Genomic DNA, 16,046 nt, shown 5'->3' with positions numbered 1-16,046 from the left:
AGCCAGTTCCGCCTTCTTGGGTTTCCTTGTTGACATGTACAGAAAAGTTACATTTCAACCAATCATTCCTCCATGCATCATTGTTTTGATATTCATATTAATTGATGTTGCCGTTGCCGTTTAGGTTGGTACGTAAATTCGTAGTATGCCAAACATCTCGATAATTTAATCGTACCTATGTCTCGTATTTAACGATCCTTGAGACACCGTGACGCCAGTTCCATTTCTCTGAACACCCCTGTTGCTGTCTACGTGGCTGTTTTCGGTGTGTGGCTTTGAATTTTTTATGTAGGACAGCATATACTGCTTATTTTTGTTAACACTAAATGTATTGCAAGAATTGCGTATAATATAACGATGTATTATTATGCATTCTTGTATTATGAGTTAATGCTGATAGTAATAACCAAAATAGATAATATACTTGTGAGTGTACACTGAACGTTTGCTTTCAACTAGAAATTACATATTTTGAATTTTAGGTGTTGTAATATTGTACTTTGAACTTCATCAGCATCATAAGGTCGTCACCCCTAAGACTAGTTGGACTCGCACCCCCACCCCCTCTTATCCTGAGCTAAACTTCGCATTTCCCTAAAACTAGAACAGCCCACATCTTTAACTATTTGCGAATAGTAATCTAAACTAGTTCTACCTCTACCCCTTCTAACTTCCGTTTCTGCCTCTAATATGTCTCTGAGTAGACCTTCATGCCTGAGAAACCGTCCTACCAACTTATCTCGCCTATTTCTTATTGACTTCCATAGAGTCCTCTGTTTTCCTATTCTTTCTAATACCTCTTCATTTCTAACCTATTCTACCGACGTCATCCTCATCATTCGCCTGTAACACCACATTTCGAACGCGTCTAGACCTGGAAAAACCTCTTCTGTACCCGTACAGCTCCGCGCTCCAATCGTACACCCTTAACAATGTTTTTCCAATTTCTAATCGTTCGCTAGCACAGAAGTGATTTCTTTTTATTGAAGGCGACCCTGCACCATCCTCTACTTTATATCCCTACTACTCCTTCCATCCTCACTTATCATACTTCTTAGATATCTAAAATCAGCCACTTATATTTAAAATCTTATCCCATTTAACTTTGACAAAAGCTTTTTCTAAATTTCCTATGTACGCGCTCTTTCCTTTTTTATCGTTTTTTTTATTGTTACCCGTAAAGCTAGAATGATCTCCCGCGTTCTTCTATTTCTTCTAAACCAAAATTGATCTTGCGACCTTTTTTTCGTCCTTCTCTGTACAATTCTAGTTAAGATTTTTGACGCATAGGAAATTAAACTAATTGTTCTAAATGTCTCGCACCTATCCGCGCCTCTTTTTTTTTAGGTATGGTTACTACCACGATCCTTTTATAATCCTCCAGGACTTTCACCGTCTCGTAAATGTAACTAACTAGCTTAAATTTACGATCTCTATCGTCTTGTCCTGCATGTTTCAAAATTTTCTCATTCTCGCCATTTTCCACATTGCCCTCTCTACCCCATCAACTGTTCCTGGTTATAAGAACAAAGGCTTTGACGCCCGGAATCTGTAGTAGAATAAAGTTTCGGGCTATAAGGCCGTGGTCTAAGTGAATTATTCCGTCCAGACGTTTCGTCGGCTACTGCGGCTGACATCCTCAGTGGTAGTGCTGCGTTGACAACACTACCAGTCGCTGTCGAGACTTCGAGATATAATCTACGTTCACGTTGTCAATGCAGCACCACTACTGAAGATGTCAGCCGCAGTAGCTGACGAAACGTCTAGGCAAAATAGTTCACTTAGATCACGGCCCTATAGCCCGAATCTTCATTCTACTATGTTCCTGGTTAATTTTTAACAACCCTAATGTATTATCTCTCTTTCTCTGTCGTATCTATTTTTCCTACCTACATCTACGACCTATTCTTCTCCCTATTTCCCTCCTTATGTCCCCTTCTTCTAGATTTTCTAATTTCCTCTTGTATTTCACCACTCTTTCAACAAACTCACATTCGCATTTATAATCTACGTTAGGGTAGGATATAAATATACCCGACCCTGAAAGTAATTCGTGTTTGTCAATAGTGAATAGATTAAAAAACAAAAACGCCAAAGGTAAAATAGGCGTACGTGTCGACGCACTTGTGATTCTTAAAAATTCCATTCAAATGATGCTGAATTTCTAAAAAGAAAGGTACTCTGAGATAACTCAGCTTTCCATTTAATCCGATTTGGTTCTGGAGCGCTTGTGAATCTCCGATTTCGTTTTCTTTGAGGTTCACAGCCGACTTTCGTCACGTAAAGATTTTTTTAATGCTTTATCTTCCTAAAACTGCCGGGTATCACGTACTAAAGGCTTACCTTTGAATATCATTAATGTAAAAGCATCAACGAAGTGTAAGTAGAACTTCAAGTTTAAAATATAAAATCAGATAAACCATGGAAATAAAATCAAATCGGCAGTTAAAAATAAATTCAATATTCAATTTTTTTAAATAATTTCGGGTGACGGGGCAAATAGAATTACAAAAAAATTGAAAACAAATTAATAAAAGATCTAAAGCTTCAGTTATTTTCGTCTGCGTTATTCTTTAAATTTTAATGTTTTCATTGATTTCCTCTTACTTTTATCCTTAGTTAATATATTTATTTAAGTAAAAATAAAACTTCCGTCTAATGCTGCTAGGTTTAATAAAATGTTTACTTCAAATAATAATGAGAAACTTTTGGCTGTTTTGTTGATGTGTGATATTTTATCTTCGGCTATGCAACAATCTTCATACGACGAAAACAGGAATGGAGAAGAGCTATTCAATCTTCAATCGATGGTGCCGACAGGTGACTGTCGAAGAGAAAATGGAGGAGAAATGAAAGGAAGAAAGAGAAAGAAATTGCAGATGTCAGCTATTCGTTTTGCGATCGCTTATTAGTCGTCATCGTTACCGTCACCATCACCGCGTCATCGTCATCGTCATCGTCATCGTCATCGTCATCGTCATCGTCATCGTCATCGTCATCGTCATCGTCATCGTCATCGTCATCGTCATCGTCATCGTCATCGTCATCGTCATCGTCATCGTCATCGTCATCGTCATCGTCATCGTCATCGTCATCGCTATCGTCATCGCCATCACCGTCACCATCGTCATCAACGTCGTCATTGTTAACATCAGTCAGTCCGAAGAATGGCTGGACAATGCATCTTCATTTTCCTCCCTTGAACCATCCTCGCATTTTTCGGAAACTAGAACAACCTGCATTTCTAACTATCTGCAAACTGTAATCTTACTCAGGTCCACTTATACCCCTTTTGACTCCCACTTCTGCGCTTCTACTATATCTCAGCAAGCCCCTCATGACTAAGAAGGTGTTCCACCAACTCTTCTCGTCCATTTCTTTTCAACTTCCGTCAGAGACATATTAAAGGCAGAAACGGAAGTTAGGAGGGGTAGAGGTAGACAGATTATATTACTGTTTGCAAATAGTTAAGGATATGGGTTGTTCTAGTTCTTTGCGGGGATTAGCTCAAGATAGGAAAGAGTGGAGGTGCGTGTCCAACCAATCTTAGGACTGACGACCTTTTGATGATGAACGCCCATAACAATGTCGTACTTCAAATTTACTGTAATTTTCCTGCGATTTTATTCGTCTTATTTATATAAAAAAATCGGTTTAGCCGTTTTGAAGATTGGCCCGTACAACGGACAAATAGATAAACAAAAAATTTTTTAAAGGTCGTTTGTGTCTTGATGATGGCATACAAATACTCGTATAGGCTTTAAAAATGCAGTTATTTATATAACACAGGCAGACACTTCAATTTTGTTTATGTGTAAGTATAGATAAATGGATCATTTTCTTAAAATCACTGTCTGACTTTTTTCAAGTTTCCACTTTACTGCTATTTTACGTAACAAGAAATGCTTTCCTTGTCTTATTTTCTTCTTTTGAATTTTAAGACTCATAAAAGTTTTATAGCTATTGAATTTTCAGTGGACACCAATCCTATAAAACCTAATTTTTAGTCTGTCTTATTACGTCAATGGAAATATACTTTACAATTGAGGCGATTGTCTCCGAAAATAACAATCATTTATTTGTATATGTTTAGGTAATTATTATAGCAAAATTAACGTCTAGCAAGGAGGAGTTAGAGATAGCTTTAAATAAAATGAAAGCGGTATTGACAAAACAGTATTGTATGAAAATAATAAAAGTGAAGCAAAAATACTGGTATGCAAGGGAAGAAAAAGTAGGGAAAGAGCGAATATAAATACGAAAAATTAGAAGAATTGGCTGATTTTAGGTATCTAGGAAGTCAAATAAGTCAGGACCGAAGGAGTAGTAGAAGATGTTTAATTTAGAAATTCGAAAAAGATTTTTGAGGGTGTATGTTTGGAACATGGACGGTGGGCGCTGCGGAAAAGAAAGGATTAGAAACGTTTGAAATGTGATGTTACAGGCGAATGATGAGGGTACCCTGGATAGAGAAGGTTAGAAATGAAGATATATTAGAAAGAATAATAGAACAGAGGAATCTATGGAAGTCAATAAGAAATAGGCGAGATAGGTTAGTAGGACACCTTCTCAGGCATGAAGGTGCAGTCAGAGGCATATTGGAGGCAGAAACAGGAGTTAGGAGGGGTAGAGGTAGGCCTAGATTAGATTACTGTTTGCAAACAGTTAAGGATCCGGGTTGTTCTAGTATTAGGGAAATGCGAAGATTAGCTCAGGATAGGACACAGTGGAGGTGCGTGTCCAACCAGTTTTGACAACCTTATGATGATGATAGCTAATTTGGGCAGGGAAATATTCTCAGCAAATTTGGGTAAATGTGAGCATGGGTTACACTTTATATATATATCTACATATGGGTGTGAAATCTTTACGCGTGGACGGTGGTAGCTGCAGCAGAAAAAATTAGAAATGTCTGAAATGTGGTGTTATAGGAAGACATTAGAATCCGCCGTCAGCATTAATTTGCTGTATTTTCTGATTCTTTTATGGAAGCCATAACAATTGTCTGAAGGTCTCTAAATTATTTCCCCGTAAATTTTTAACAGGGCTAACGAACCACCCTGTATTTGCATTTATTTTAGTAATATGTAGGACGGTTTGTGTTGCTGTTTGTACATTAGAATATTTATGTGCGTCCGGGATGGATGATTTTTTTTTATTATACCTATAAAGTTCTTTGAGCGTTTACAAAAACATAATTTTGGAAGTTCTGATGTAGTTTTCATTCTGTTTTTCTTTTTCACGCGTAGGGATAGAAGGGTGTTTGTTTATGTTTGCCACAGTTTTATCAAGATACATTAATCACAGGAATGTCACGAATCCTAAGCAAAACATGCCCTAATTTTATTTTACTCTAATCATGTAGAAATAATCGACACAGTTGAGAAGTCTGAAACTTCGTTTACTAAAATAATAAGAGTTAAAGTCACATTGTCATTACGGTTTGTGGAAAATTTTTTGTTAATTGAAAATCCTTGTAACAAATGTTTCATGAATATTTAGTAGCACAAAACACTCTCAGTAATACATAATAATAATTGGTATACGTTATAAACTTGCCTGGGATTTGTAGACAAAGCTTATCTTTCGCAGCATAAATATGGGCAAAATGAAGGGCTTGTAGAACTGTTTATAGGAATAAGGTGCACCGTAATTATTACTCTAATAATGACCACAAACCAAAGTTTTATATTGAATTAAATAATGTATGTTATTGTAATTATCAATAAAGCTATAACACGTTTCTGGTAATAATTCTGTCGAAATTGTCAAATATAGAACCGATTTCGAACACCCCATGGAGAAACTGCCAGAGTTGACGAACTTAACTTTGGCCTAACTTTGGGTTGTGCAACTTTGACTGAACGGAGTTCATCCAAGTTTGGACCAATTTAGGCATACAATTGATTTGCCAATAAAATGTAGTTTTCCTAGTCCCACATCTGGACCAAACTTGACTATATTACCTTCGGCTGATTATTCTTGGGCCAACTTTGGGTCAACTTACATTGACCGGGGACTTATTTTCTATACTTAAATTCAAATAAATATCCCAGCATATGTGTGTGTTAAAAAGTCTTTGAAACAATATTTTATACATTTCCTAAATAGCCTCATACATTTCCGGTAACATATAAATTGTTAATTCTTAAAGTGAGTGCTTTTGTCTATTTCGGGTTCGGACTTCGCCACAATCGAATAACTACACTCTCCCAATAAATTTTGATACTGGGCTCATCTCGGACTAGCTAGACCTCCACTCCCGATAGGAGGAAGTAGATTATTTGCCGGTTTTCGGACTGATAACGTTGTGATGATAACTCTTAAGCAGTTGTGCTATTACACGTGCTTTAAAAGTTAAGAGCAAAAATTGTAGTTTTGATAAAACTAAAATTTTTAAATTTTGTTTTGTTCATTTCTTTTTATGATCTACTATGACATGATATTATGGTGTAAAAAAAGATATTTTTGGAGTCTGTGGAATCTAGTCCCTTAAAAAATGTTTCCTTAATACGTACTAGTTCTTACCCCTTATCAGTCACGGTGAGCTCGAAACTGTTAGCACCATTACTTCGAGTGGTCGAAATTCACTTTTGAGAACAATTTGTTTAATCACTTTCTTTGTGTTGAAAATTGTTTGAAAAACTAAATTTAAAAGAATTGTTTGCAAGTGGGTATGTAACACATCGTACACTTCAGCATAAGAAATTGTTGATACTAACTACGTAATACTACTTTGCCCTGTGCTGGCAGCACTCATAATTTCTTTTATATATATAGGGTTGTTCGGAAAGTCATTTCGTTTTTTCCCGACAGAGGATTTAATTGTATTCTTTTGCACCCAACTTCACATTTAAGCCGTATAATTTTTATATGCTTTGAGAGCTCATATAGCAAGGCTTGTGTGTGAAAAATTCCAATTAATTCTACGCAGTAGTTTTTGGTTGGTGCCCTTTTAAATATGGAGAGCGATAAGCAGCATTTTCGACATATCTTACTGTTTTACTACAGAAAGGGTAAAAATGCTGTTCAAGCCAGAAAGAAATTGACTGATGTGTATGGAGAAGGTGTGTTGACAGTACGCCAGTGCCAGAACTGGTTCGCTAAATTTCGATCCGGCAATTTTGATGTCGAAGATGCACCACGTTCGGGAAGGCCGGTTGAAGCTGATAAAGACGCGATAAAGGCATTAGTTGATGTGAACCGGCGAATAACAACACGTGAGATCGGATTGAGGTTAAATTTATCAAATTCAACAGTTTATGACCACTTGAAAGGCCTGGGATTATCCTCGAAGCTCGATGTATGGGTTCCCCATGTTCTCACAGAGAGAAATCTGTGTCGCCGCATTGACGTCTGCGATTCGCTTCTCAAACGTCACGAAAATGATCCGTTTTTGAAGCGCATCATCACTGGGGACGAAAAATGGGTTGTATACAACAACGTCAAACGCAAGAGGTCATGGAGCAAAAAAGATGAACCGGCTCAAACCATTTCCAAAGCCGATATTCACCAAAAAAAGGTGATGCTGTCTGTTTGGTGGGATTTTAAAGGAATCGTTTTTTTTGAGCTTTTACCGGATAACACAACGATTAATTCGGAAGTCTACTGTCATCAGCTGGACAAACTGAATGATGCACTTCAACAGAAAAGGTCAGAACTAATCAACAGGAAAGGTGTAGTGTTTCACCAAGACAACGCGAGACCTCACACAAGTTTGGTCACTCGCCAAAAGCTTTTACAGCTTGAATGGGATACAATGCTACACCCACCATATTCTCCAGACCTGGCACCATCGGATTATTATTTGTTCCGGTCACTCCAAAATTTTTTAGACGGTAAAACCTTCACCTCAAATGAGGAGGTCAAAAACCTCCTCGATCAGTTTTTTGCCAGCAAAGACCAAAAATTTTATGAGCGTGGAATTATGCTACTACCAGAAAGATGGCAAAAGGTGTTGGACCAGAACGGTGAATATATAATGTAATAAAGTATTTGTTTATTATACGAAAACTGTCTTTTATTTCCACAAAAAAAAACCAAATGACTTTCCGAACAACCCTGTAAAATTCTACAACAACAAAGCCTATGATATTATTTTCATTTTCTAAAGTAATTACAATTTTAATACTAATTTTTACTGAATTGTAAGAGTTGAACTTTATTTTTTCCTCTGACTGCTTATCAGCCACAGATAATTGCACATGTTTTGTCACTCCTATTTCAATTTGATACCTTGTACATCTTCCAATGAGTAATTTCTTCACTTGAATGAAATTTTGATACGATTCTCATGCCGTTCAATCCCTACACACAGAGTTCGCCTTCTTGCGGTACATTCAATACCATTACCATCAACATTTGTGCGACAATTTCCACGCCATTTCTTTGGAACGCTTTGAGATAGTGGGATGGTAGGAAATCTGTTTTATAGTCGATAATCGACTCATTATTTTTGTGATAGTAAATTTAACATAGGTTCAGAATATAACGGGGAAAATGGGTGGAATTCCTCCGTACGCTGATCTAACTTCTTATCGATTACCTTCTTTTTTACAATTAATTTACATATTTTTATTGTGCTTAACAATCAGAAATTGAATCAGATTTATTTTTTTGTTATTCCGCTTGCAGGTTTGAAAACATTTGAGATAACGGTAGAATTATATTATATACCACGTTTATTTGATTTTTTGTAATAATTCATAAAAATTAAGAAATACTCGGAAAATAAAATCAATAGATTCGATTTTGTAAAATGTGTTTCAAATAAGTACTCTGTTTATAAAAAAAATCGGTTGTCTGTAAAGTCGGTTTACTGACGATAATTGAACGTGACATCGTCATAAGAAAATACTGATGGAATGGTTTCATTTTTCAAAAGAAAATTTTAATTTTATTTGTTTGATAGATATTTTGTATGGATATTGAGAAGGAGGTAAATGGAAATGTATTATTGTATAGCAGCTGTCCACGCGGACGCATCGCTCACTCAAGTAGGAGAGAGACAGGTGTCGAACGCTGCCGAACGCGGAGGCCGATTGTTCCTCTTTGTCGCTCGTTCCGCGCTCTCGTTTGCACTTCAAGCCTTAAATGGAACGCCTCAGAGCGAGGTAACGCCGCATGAGTCATGTTTTTTCGTGCGTGCAGCCGGCTTCATCGAATTATAAGACGTTGTCACGTCAAAATGCCCTGATTATGAACAAGATGAATAATTTTTTGCATTTTACTGGGTCGTATAATTATTTACACGGGAGTTTATGTGTTTTCAAATTCATTATTAGCAGGTAAGAAATGTTGGAGGGGAGTTAGTGTGTGTCATTAACCGACTACCTAATTTAGACAGGAGTTAATGTGCACTGCGACAAATATTAATTATAAATTTTGGTCAAGTTATTCTGTAAAAAAAGGGGACTGACACATCTAACAATGTTATTTACCCAAAATATTTTGAAATGGAAATTTTGGGTCTATCGGTTGCTTCCAAAAGGTTAACTTCCCAAGTTTTTTAAAATGATTTCTATTGAATATATTTAGACCAATCGAATCTACCTTATCATTTCTCTTTCTCTCTGTAAGCAGTTAGTAAGGGATACTCACTAACACATTCGATTTTTGGCTAACGTTACCAGACCTACGGAAATTTCCCTATTCCTGGGGAATTTAGAGTGAGCTCAAGGAATGCGAGATTTTTGTTTAATTTATAATTATCATCATAAGATCGTCAGTCTCAAGACTTATTGGACGCGCATTTCCACTATTTCCTATCCTGAGCTAATCATCACAATTCCCTAAAACTAGAACAACCCACATCCTTAACTATTTGCGAACAATAATCTAATTTAAGTCTACCTCTACCTCTTCTAACTCTCGTTTCTGCCTCTAATATGTCTCTGACTACACCTTCATGCCTAAGAAGATGTCCTTCTAACTTATCTCGCCTATTTATTATTGACTTCCATAAAAGTAATACTACTGGTTTAGAAGGGAAGGAAAAGTAAGGAAAGCGAATATAAAGAAAATTTAGAAGAAGTGGCCGATTTTAGGTCAGATAAGTCAAGACGGAAGGAGTAGTAGGGATATAAAACAGAGGATAGCGCAGGGTCGAGTAGCCTTCAATAAAAATAAGTCACTTCTATGCTCGCGAATGGTTAATTTAGAAATTCGAAAAAGGTTGTTACAGGATTATGTTTGGAGCACGGCGCAGTACGGGTGCGAAACATGAACAGTAGGCGCGGCGGAAAAGAAAAGGTTAAGTAAGTGAGAGACATATTAGAGGATGAAACAGGTGTTAGGAGGGGTAGAGGTAAACCTAGATTAGGTTACTGTTCGCAAATAGTTAAGGATATGGGTTGTTCTAGTTTTAGGGAAATGCGGAGATTATCTCAGGATAGGAAAGAGTGGAGGTTCGTGTTCTACCAGTCTTAGGACTGATCACCTTATGATGATAAGAGTCTTTTGTTCTCCTATTTTGTCTAAAACCTCTTCATTTCTAACCTTATCTATCCACGGTATCCTCATTCGCTTGTAACACCACATTTCGAACGCTTCTAACCTTTCTGCCGCGCCCACTGTCCATGCTTTGCACCCGTACAGTGCCGCGCTCTAAACCTTTAACAACCTTTTTTGAATTTCTAAATTAACCGTTCGCGAGAATATAAGTGAATTTTTTTTACTGAAGGCGACTCGACCCTGCGCTGTCCTCTGCTTTATAACCCTACTACTTCTTCCGCCCTAACTTATCTGACTTCCTAGGTATCTAAAATCGGCCACTTCTAATTTTTCGTCTCCTATCTTTATATTCGCTCTTTCTCTACTTTTTCTTTCCTTGCATACCAGTATTTTTGTTTTACTCTTATTTATTTTCGTACAGTACTGTTTTAAAGCTATCTCTATAATAAGTATAATTTAATTTTTGTGTCAAGTAAATTCTTACTATGACATTTTTAATCATTAATAGTGGTTAATGTAAAATATTAATGTGAAAATTCATTTTCGATTTTCTATCACATTAATTATTTCTTTTGACTAAGGTTAAAGTTAGCTCCTTGCCTTCGTAACGTTCTATAAGGAACGTTGTTCCAACAACAAAGCAAACGTTCTTTAATTAAAAATCCGATTTTGTTTCTTATTTTATTCATGTTTAATTATTACCTATTCATTTTTTACAGATTTCGAACGAGATGTTAGAACAAATTGGGCTTCATACATTGGCTGTCCGATGAAAGAAGTCATCATGGCATCATTTGAAGAAAAAGTATAATCATGAATTCGTCGATACCATTCAACTACTCCCTTGAGGTGACAAATGTCACCATTCCTTACGTTTACTGTAATCTAACCGAATTCTCAAAGAGTTACAGGAAGGTTCACGGTTATCTCAGTCTTTTTGTATGCGTATTCGGTTCCGTCACCAATATCCTCAATGTCTTCGTCCTTACCAGAAAAGAGATGAATTCTCTGACCAACTCAATCTTAACAGGCCTTGCGGTGGCCGATCTCCTGGTTATGTTCGAATACATTCCGTTTGCCTCCCATTTCTATTTGGACTCCACGGCTCGTCTGACACCATCGTATTTTTCTTACAGCTGGGCGGTCTTCACCATCTTTCACGCACTTTTCACACAAATTGGACACTTTATTTCGATGTGTCTCACTGTCATCCTTGCCATTTGGAGATACATCATTATCACAAAACCTCAAACGAGTGGCAACGTTTGCAGCTCGAAGAGGACGAACCTAATAATTTTCATGACATATGTCCTTTGTCCTTTCGTGTGTTCTCCTCTGATCGTGTCTCATCAGATTATGGAAAAAATGAAATACGTTGGCGACAATGGACTGCTGATACCCGACGCTCAGCTGTCGAAATATAACGGTTCGAAATACAACGTCACCCTCTACGTTGTCAGTATCGGACATATGAAAGAAGCGAGTTTTTGGGTGTATGGTGTTATAATAAAATTGGTTCCGTGCATACTCCTGACTATTTTGTCAGAACGAATCATAGCCACTTTGCTCAGAACGAAAAAGAGGAGAAATAGGCTATTGAACAAGAGATGTCTGCCTCAGATTGTCGTCGATGGGAAAGTGGAGAAGAAAGTAAATAATAAAGAACAGCAAGCTGATCGCACCACTGTTATGTTGCTGGCGGTTTTGTTTTTGTTCTTGCTAACAGAGTTTCCTCAGGCTATACTTGGACTGCTTAGTGTACTTCTTGAACCTTCTTTTCAAAACCAGTGCTACCATCCTTTAGGTAAATGCATTTTTGATTATTTAAACTTACCTTTCTTATGGGTGGCTCATTAATTGCACTATCCTCCCAATGGAAAAAAATTAATTACAACACTTGTAAACACACACACACACACACACACACACACACACACACACACTATTACATGAAAGGTGATTTGTACAATTTATAATCTGGCCTTCAATTTTTAAGAAGAATCTCGTTCAAATTTTCAACGAACTTCTTAGTTGAAAGAATTCATTCGCTTCAAGTGAAAAATACGAAGTAACTTATTTTTAAGTCTTATTATGTTTTTGCAAATTATTTCGTTCAATGCTACAATTGGTGGCATTTGTTATTTAAAAATGACCTTAAACCATCACACAATCAATAGGTAGTTGTTTATATTAGTAAACTCTGTAATTACTGAAGTTGTTGTATTTAACTTAATCTCATTAAAAGAGTATTCAAAATTCATAAGACGAAGAAACCTGTAAGCATTTTTGAATTCTGATAAAATTATTTCAGTGTATTTTAATTAATTTTTTTGTAAATTACTTTGATGCTTAGGTATTATGAGCACGTACTTGGTCAAAAAAGATGAAACCATTAGAAAAGCGACTGAGTTTTATCATTTATTAGGTTTACAGTTATTTTCGTTTACATACCTATATTCTGAAGCAGTTTTAGTAAATAAGTCATTAAAATGTGCAAGCAGCTTTGATTTTTCAACGAATTGTGTAATTAGAGAAAACACATCAAGTGAAAAATGAGACATTAAAAACATGATCTCGATATATATCTTCAAAGAAATTCTGTAATTAAAGAACTTCAAATGCATCAAGTTAAAAATAGCTTTAATAATAAAATCAATCACATTTTTCAGGAAACGAAGCATTTTTTGGGGACAATTGGGTTGATATTTTCTGCTTTCTGTTATTGTGCTTTCGTGTATATCATGTATATCAGTATCAAAAGAACAATTGTTACCAATTTTAATTTAGCACAGTCGGCAATCAATTCATGAAAGAAATAAAGAAAAATAATGTTTCTCTTTTTGTATTGTAACACAACGAAATTTGCGTGGCGTAATATAGACTTTTATTGGTATTTCGCGTATTTTTTTCCAATTGAATTGTCAGTTCTCCGTGATGACGTTCTACTCGAATGATTTCTTCTTTTTCTGTTCAAAGTTTCAAAGATTGCGTCAGTTGAGTACTGTACTCCATTTGTTTACCAATTTATCGTCCAATTTTAGTTCGGTTCAGAAATATCTCCAGACGTAATATTAAACAGATCCTGTTAATTATGGATGCTGTGAAGTGATTATTTTTATGTATCTATTACCACGATAGACTACTAAATTTATTTCACATTCATCTGTATAATTGAGAGTTTTCCGACAAAGAACAATAATTTTCTTAGAGTCGTTGTCAATATCATTTTAACATCATTTCTTTAATATCGTCTATCTATTAATTCTGACTAATAAACCGCGTAATAACAGTAAGTAACTTGAGATAAACTTAAAATTATACGGCCTTGAATGTTCGGGATTACAGAAATTATAGTACCTAAACGAAAATAGATGCTATTGAAATGTTTATTAACGGTACCATAAAGAAACAAATTTATTAAATTGTAACGTTGAAAAGTATCGATTAACTTTTACATGCGTCTGCATCATATTTATAATTTCTGAAACAATCGAGAATCAAAAAAAGACATTGAAGGCCAGTGTTTATCATAAATGAATAAATAAGTAACTAGGAATATTTGATCCGATAAAAGTTCCAACGAAAGAGTTTTTAAAAAGAACTTTATTTTAGAAGTTGATGATCAGTATCGGACCTAGTCTGAAGTTAGAATGAATTAAGTTTTCATAAAATAATACAATACTAATAATTTGTCCACTAATCATTTCTAAATTAAAAGATAACTACCTCTTAGCGTGCGAAAATAGGGAAAATAGTGTTCTTGAAAAGGTCGTCGAATTTAGCATGTAACATATTTGGCTGTTCTATTAGCTGTGCTCAGGTAATTTATAATAAGTTCTTAAAAGAGATTTTGATAAAGGTCTAGATGATAGGGGGATCGAAAGAGGAGGTCTGTACTATAAAAAGTTCGTGGCGGTCTCACCCCCATAAAAAATTATAGGGGTTCAAAGTTAATAAATATGCCAATTTTTATACATTTCTAGACATGTAAATATTTATATAGTCATTCTTAAACAATATTCAAGGGTAAAAGCAGTGGAAAAATACATAAAAATATTGAGAAAGTTATATAAAACATTATTTAAATATCTTTATCAATAGGGTAGGTTAAGTTAGATTATTGGGTATTGTTCAAGTGACCCTCTTTCGATCCTCTAGCCGCTTGAAAATACTTTTTTTATTGAATTTTATTTGAATTATAGTGTTTGAGGATTGTCAAAATAATCAACTTTCAACCCCCATAGCTTTTTATGGGGGTGAGACCACCGCAAATTTTTTATGGGGTTTTACTCAGGTGACCACCCTCTTTCGATCCTCCCTTACCCTCTTTAGATCCCCCTACCCTCTTTCGATCCTCCATACCCCACCTCCATCTAACCCCCATAACTTTTTATGGGGGTGAGACCGCCACGAACTTTTTATGGTACAGTGGTGGGGGAGACCTCCTCTTTCGATACCACTCACCCCCCCCCCGAAGGGCCATCATCTAGACATTTACCGAGACTTTGTATTATCCTGTTATTGTAAATGTTATAAAATGATCTGTTTCGTACTGATTTATAACTTATAAAAGCGAGTTTTCCTGAAAATTTTCGACTTAAAAAAATCCTCACACTGTTAATGTTGCCAAATTCGTTAGGCAAATTGCGAGAACTTATTTGCATATGCAGAAATGTTAAAAATGTGTAAACGGTTGTCTGAAAAATGCGCAATATGAAACGGATCCAAATTCAAATAATAAATGTAAAATTGTTTTTAAAAATGTAAATATTCCTGAATTGAGATACTTCCTTTCCGCAGTCCTGAGACCTTCACTGTCGACGTAGTTAGGTCCCAGTCGTTTTTCCGTAACGTTTCCCTATGAAAGATGAATTTTCCTGTACCAGACGTTCCCGAGTCCTACAGCTAACGACATTCTCATCGCTCTGATAATTATTCTTGACTCACTCATGTCGCCAATGAGAATGCTGTCAGCGAAGGGACAGATCCATCAACCACGAAGAGACTACCCCGAAAAAAGATTCAATTCATGATTCTTTTTCTTTTGTTTTAAATCACTTCCTCAAATTTATCTTCCGAAATCGCAATTTATTTTCCACGGTGTATAAGTCAAAAAGAGAAGCGAAAGGCATTTAAAGTCACTCAAAGTCACTCAGGCGTGCGTATGTCCATCAAACACAGCAGCTTTGTACAGAGATAGTTTGAAATTTTGATTACTGAGTGATAAATCATATCAGTTCGCACATTTGCCGGAAGCAATCATTCAAAGGTGTTTATTTGACAGTTTTAGAGGGCGCATCTTGCAGTACCACAGTATCTTTATAGTTTTAGGGTTCTGTACATCCGAATGAAAAACAGAACCCTTGTATTATCACTCGTGTGTCTGTCCGTCTATCACAGTCAATTTGAATTTAAATCAATTTAGTACACGTATGAATTTTTGTGACTCAAACACGGGATCATTTCTCGGGGGGCCAATAAGAAATAAAAAAAAAAGTTTTACAAACTGTACCGTGTGATATATCAAATGAAAGGGATTGTTGTAAGGGTCTCAAATATATTCTTTTTATAATTTTAAAAAAATATTTTTACAG

General features: G+C 35.9%; 1 protein-coding gene across 2 annotated transcripts in view; it reads left to right on the top strand.

Annotated features, from left to right (window-relative positions):
* The window catches only part of LOC108737481 (sex peptide receptor-like), an 86,326-nt gene that overhangs the window by 67,521 nt on the left and 2,759 nt on the right, over positions 1 to 16,046 (top strand). For both annotated transcript variants that reach the window (XM_018470342.2, XM_018470343.2), the window contains exon 2: positions 11,172 to 12,256. In XM_018470342.2, the coding sequence (XP_018325844.1) occupies positions 11,266 to 12,256 (991 nt within the window). In that variant the 5' untranslated portion in view covers positions 11,172 to 11,265. The remainder of the gene's footprint in view (positions 1 to 11,171; positions 12,257 to 16,046) is intronic.

This window comes from Agrilus planipennis, unplaced genomic scaffold (genome assembly GCF_000699045.2).
Source record: "Agrilus planipennis isolate EAB-ADULT unplaced genomic scaffold, Apla_2.0 scaffold155, whole genome shotgun sequence".
In the NCBI taxonomy this organism is placed as follows: domain Eukaryota; kingdom Metazoa; phylum Arthropoda; class Insecta; order Coleoptera; family Buprestidae; genus Agrilus; species Agrilus planipennis.
Note: the sequence above shows the minus strand (reverse complement) of the source record. Positions and strands in the feature narration are given on the sequence as shown.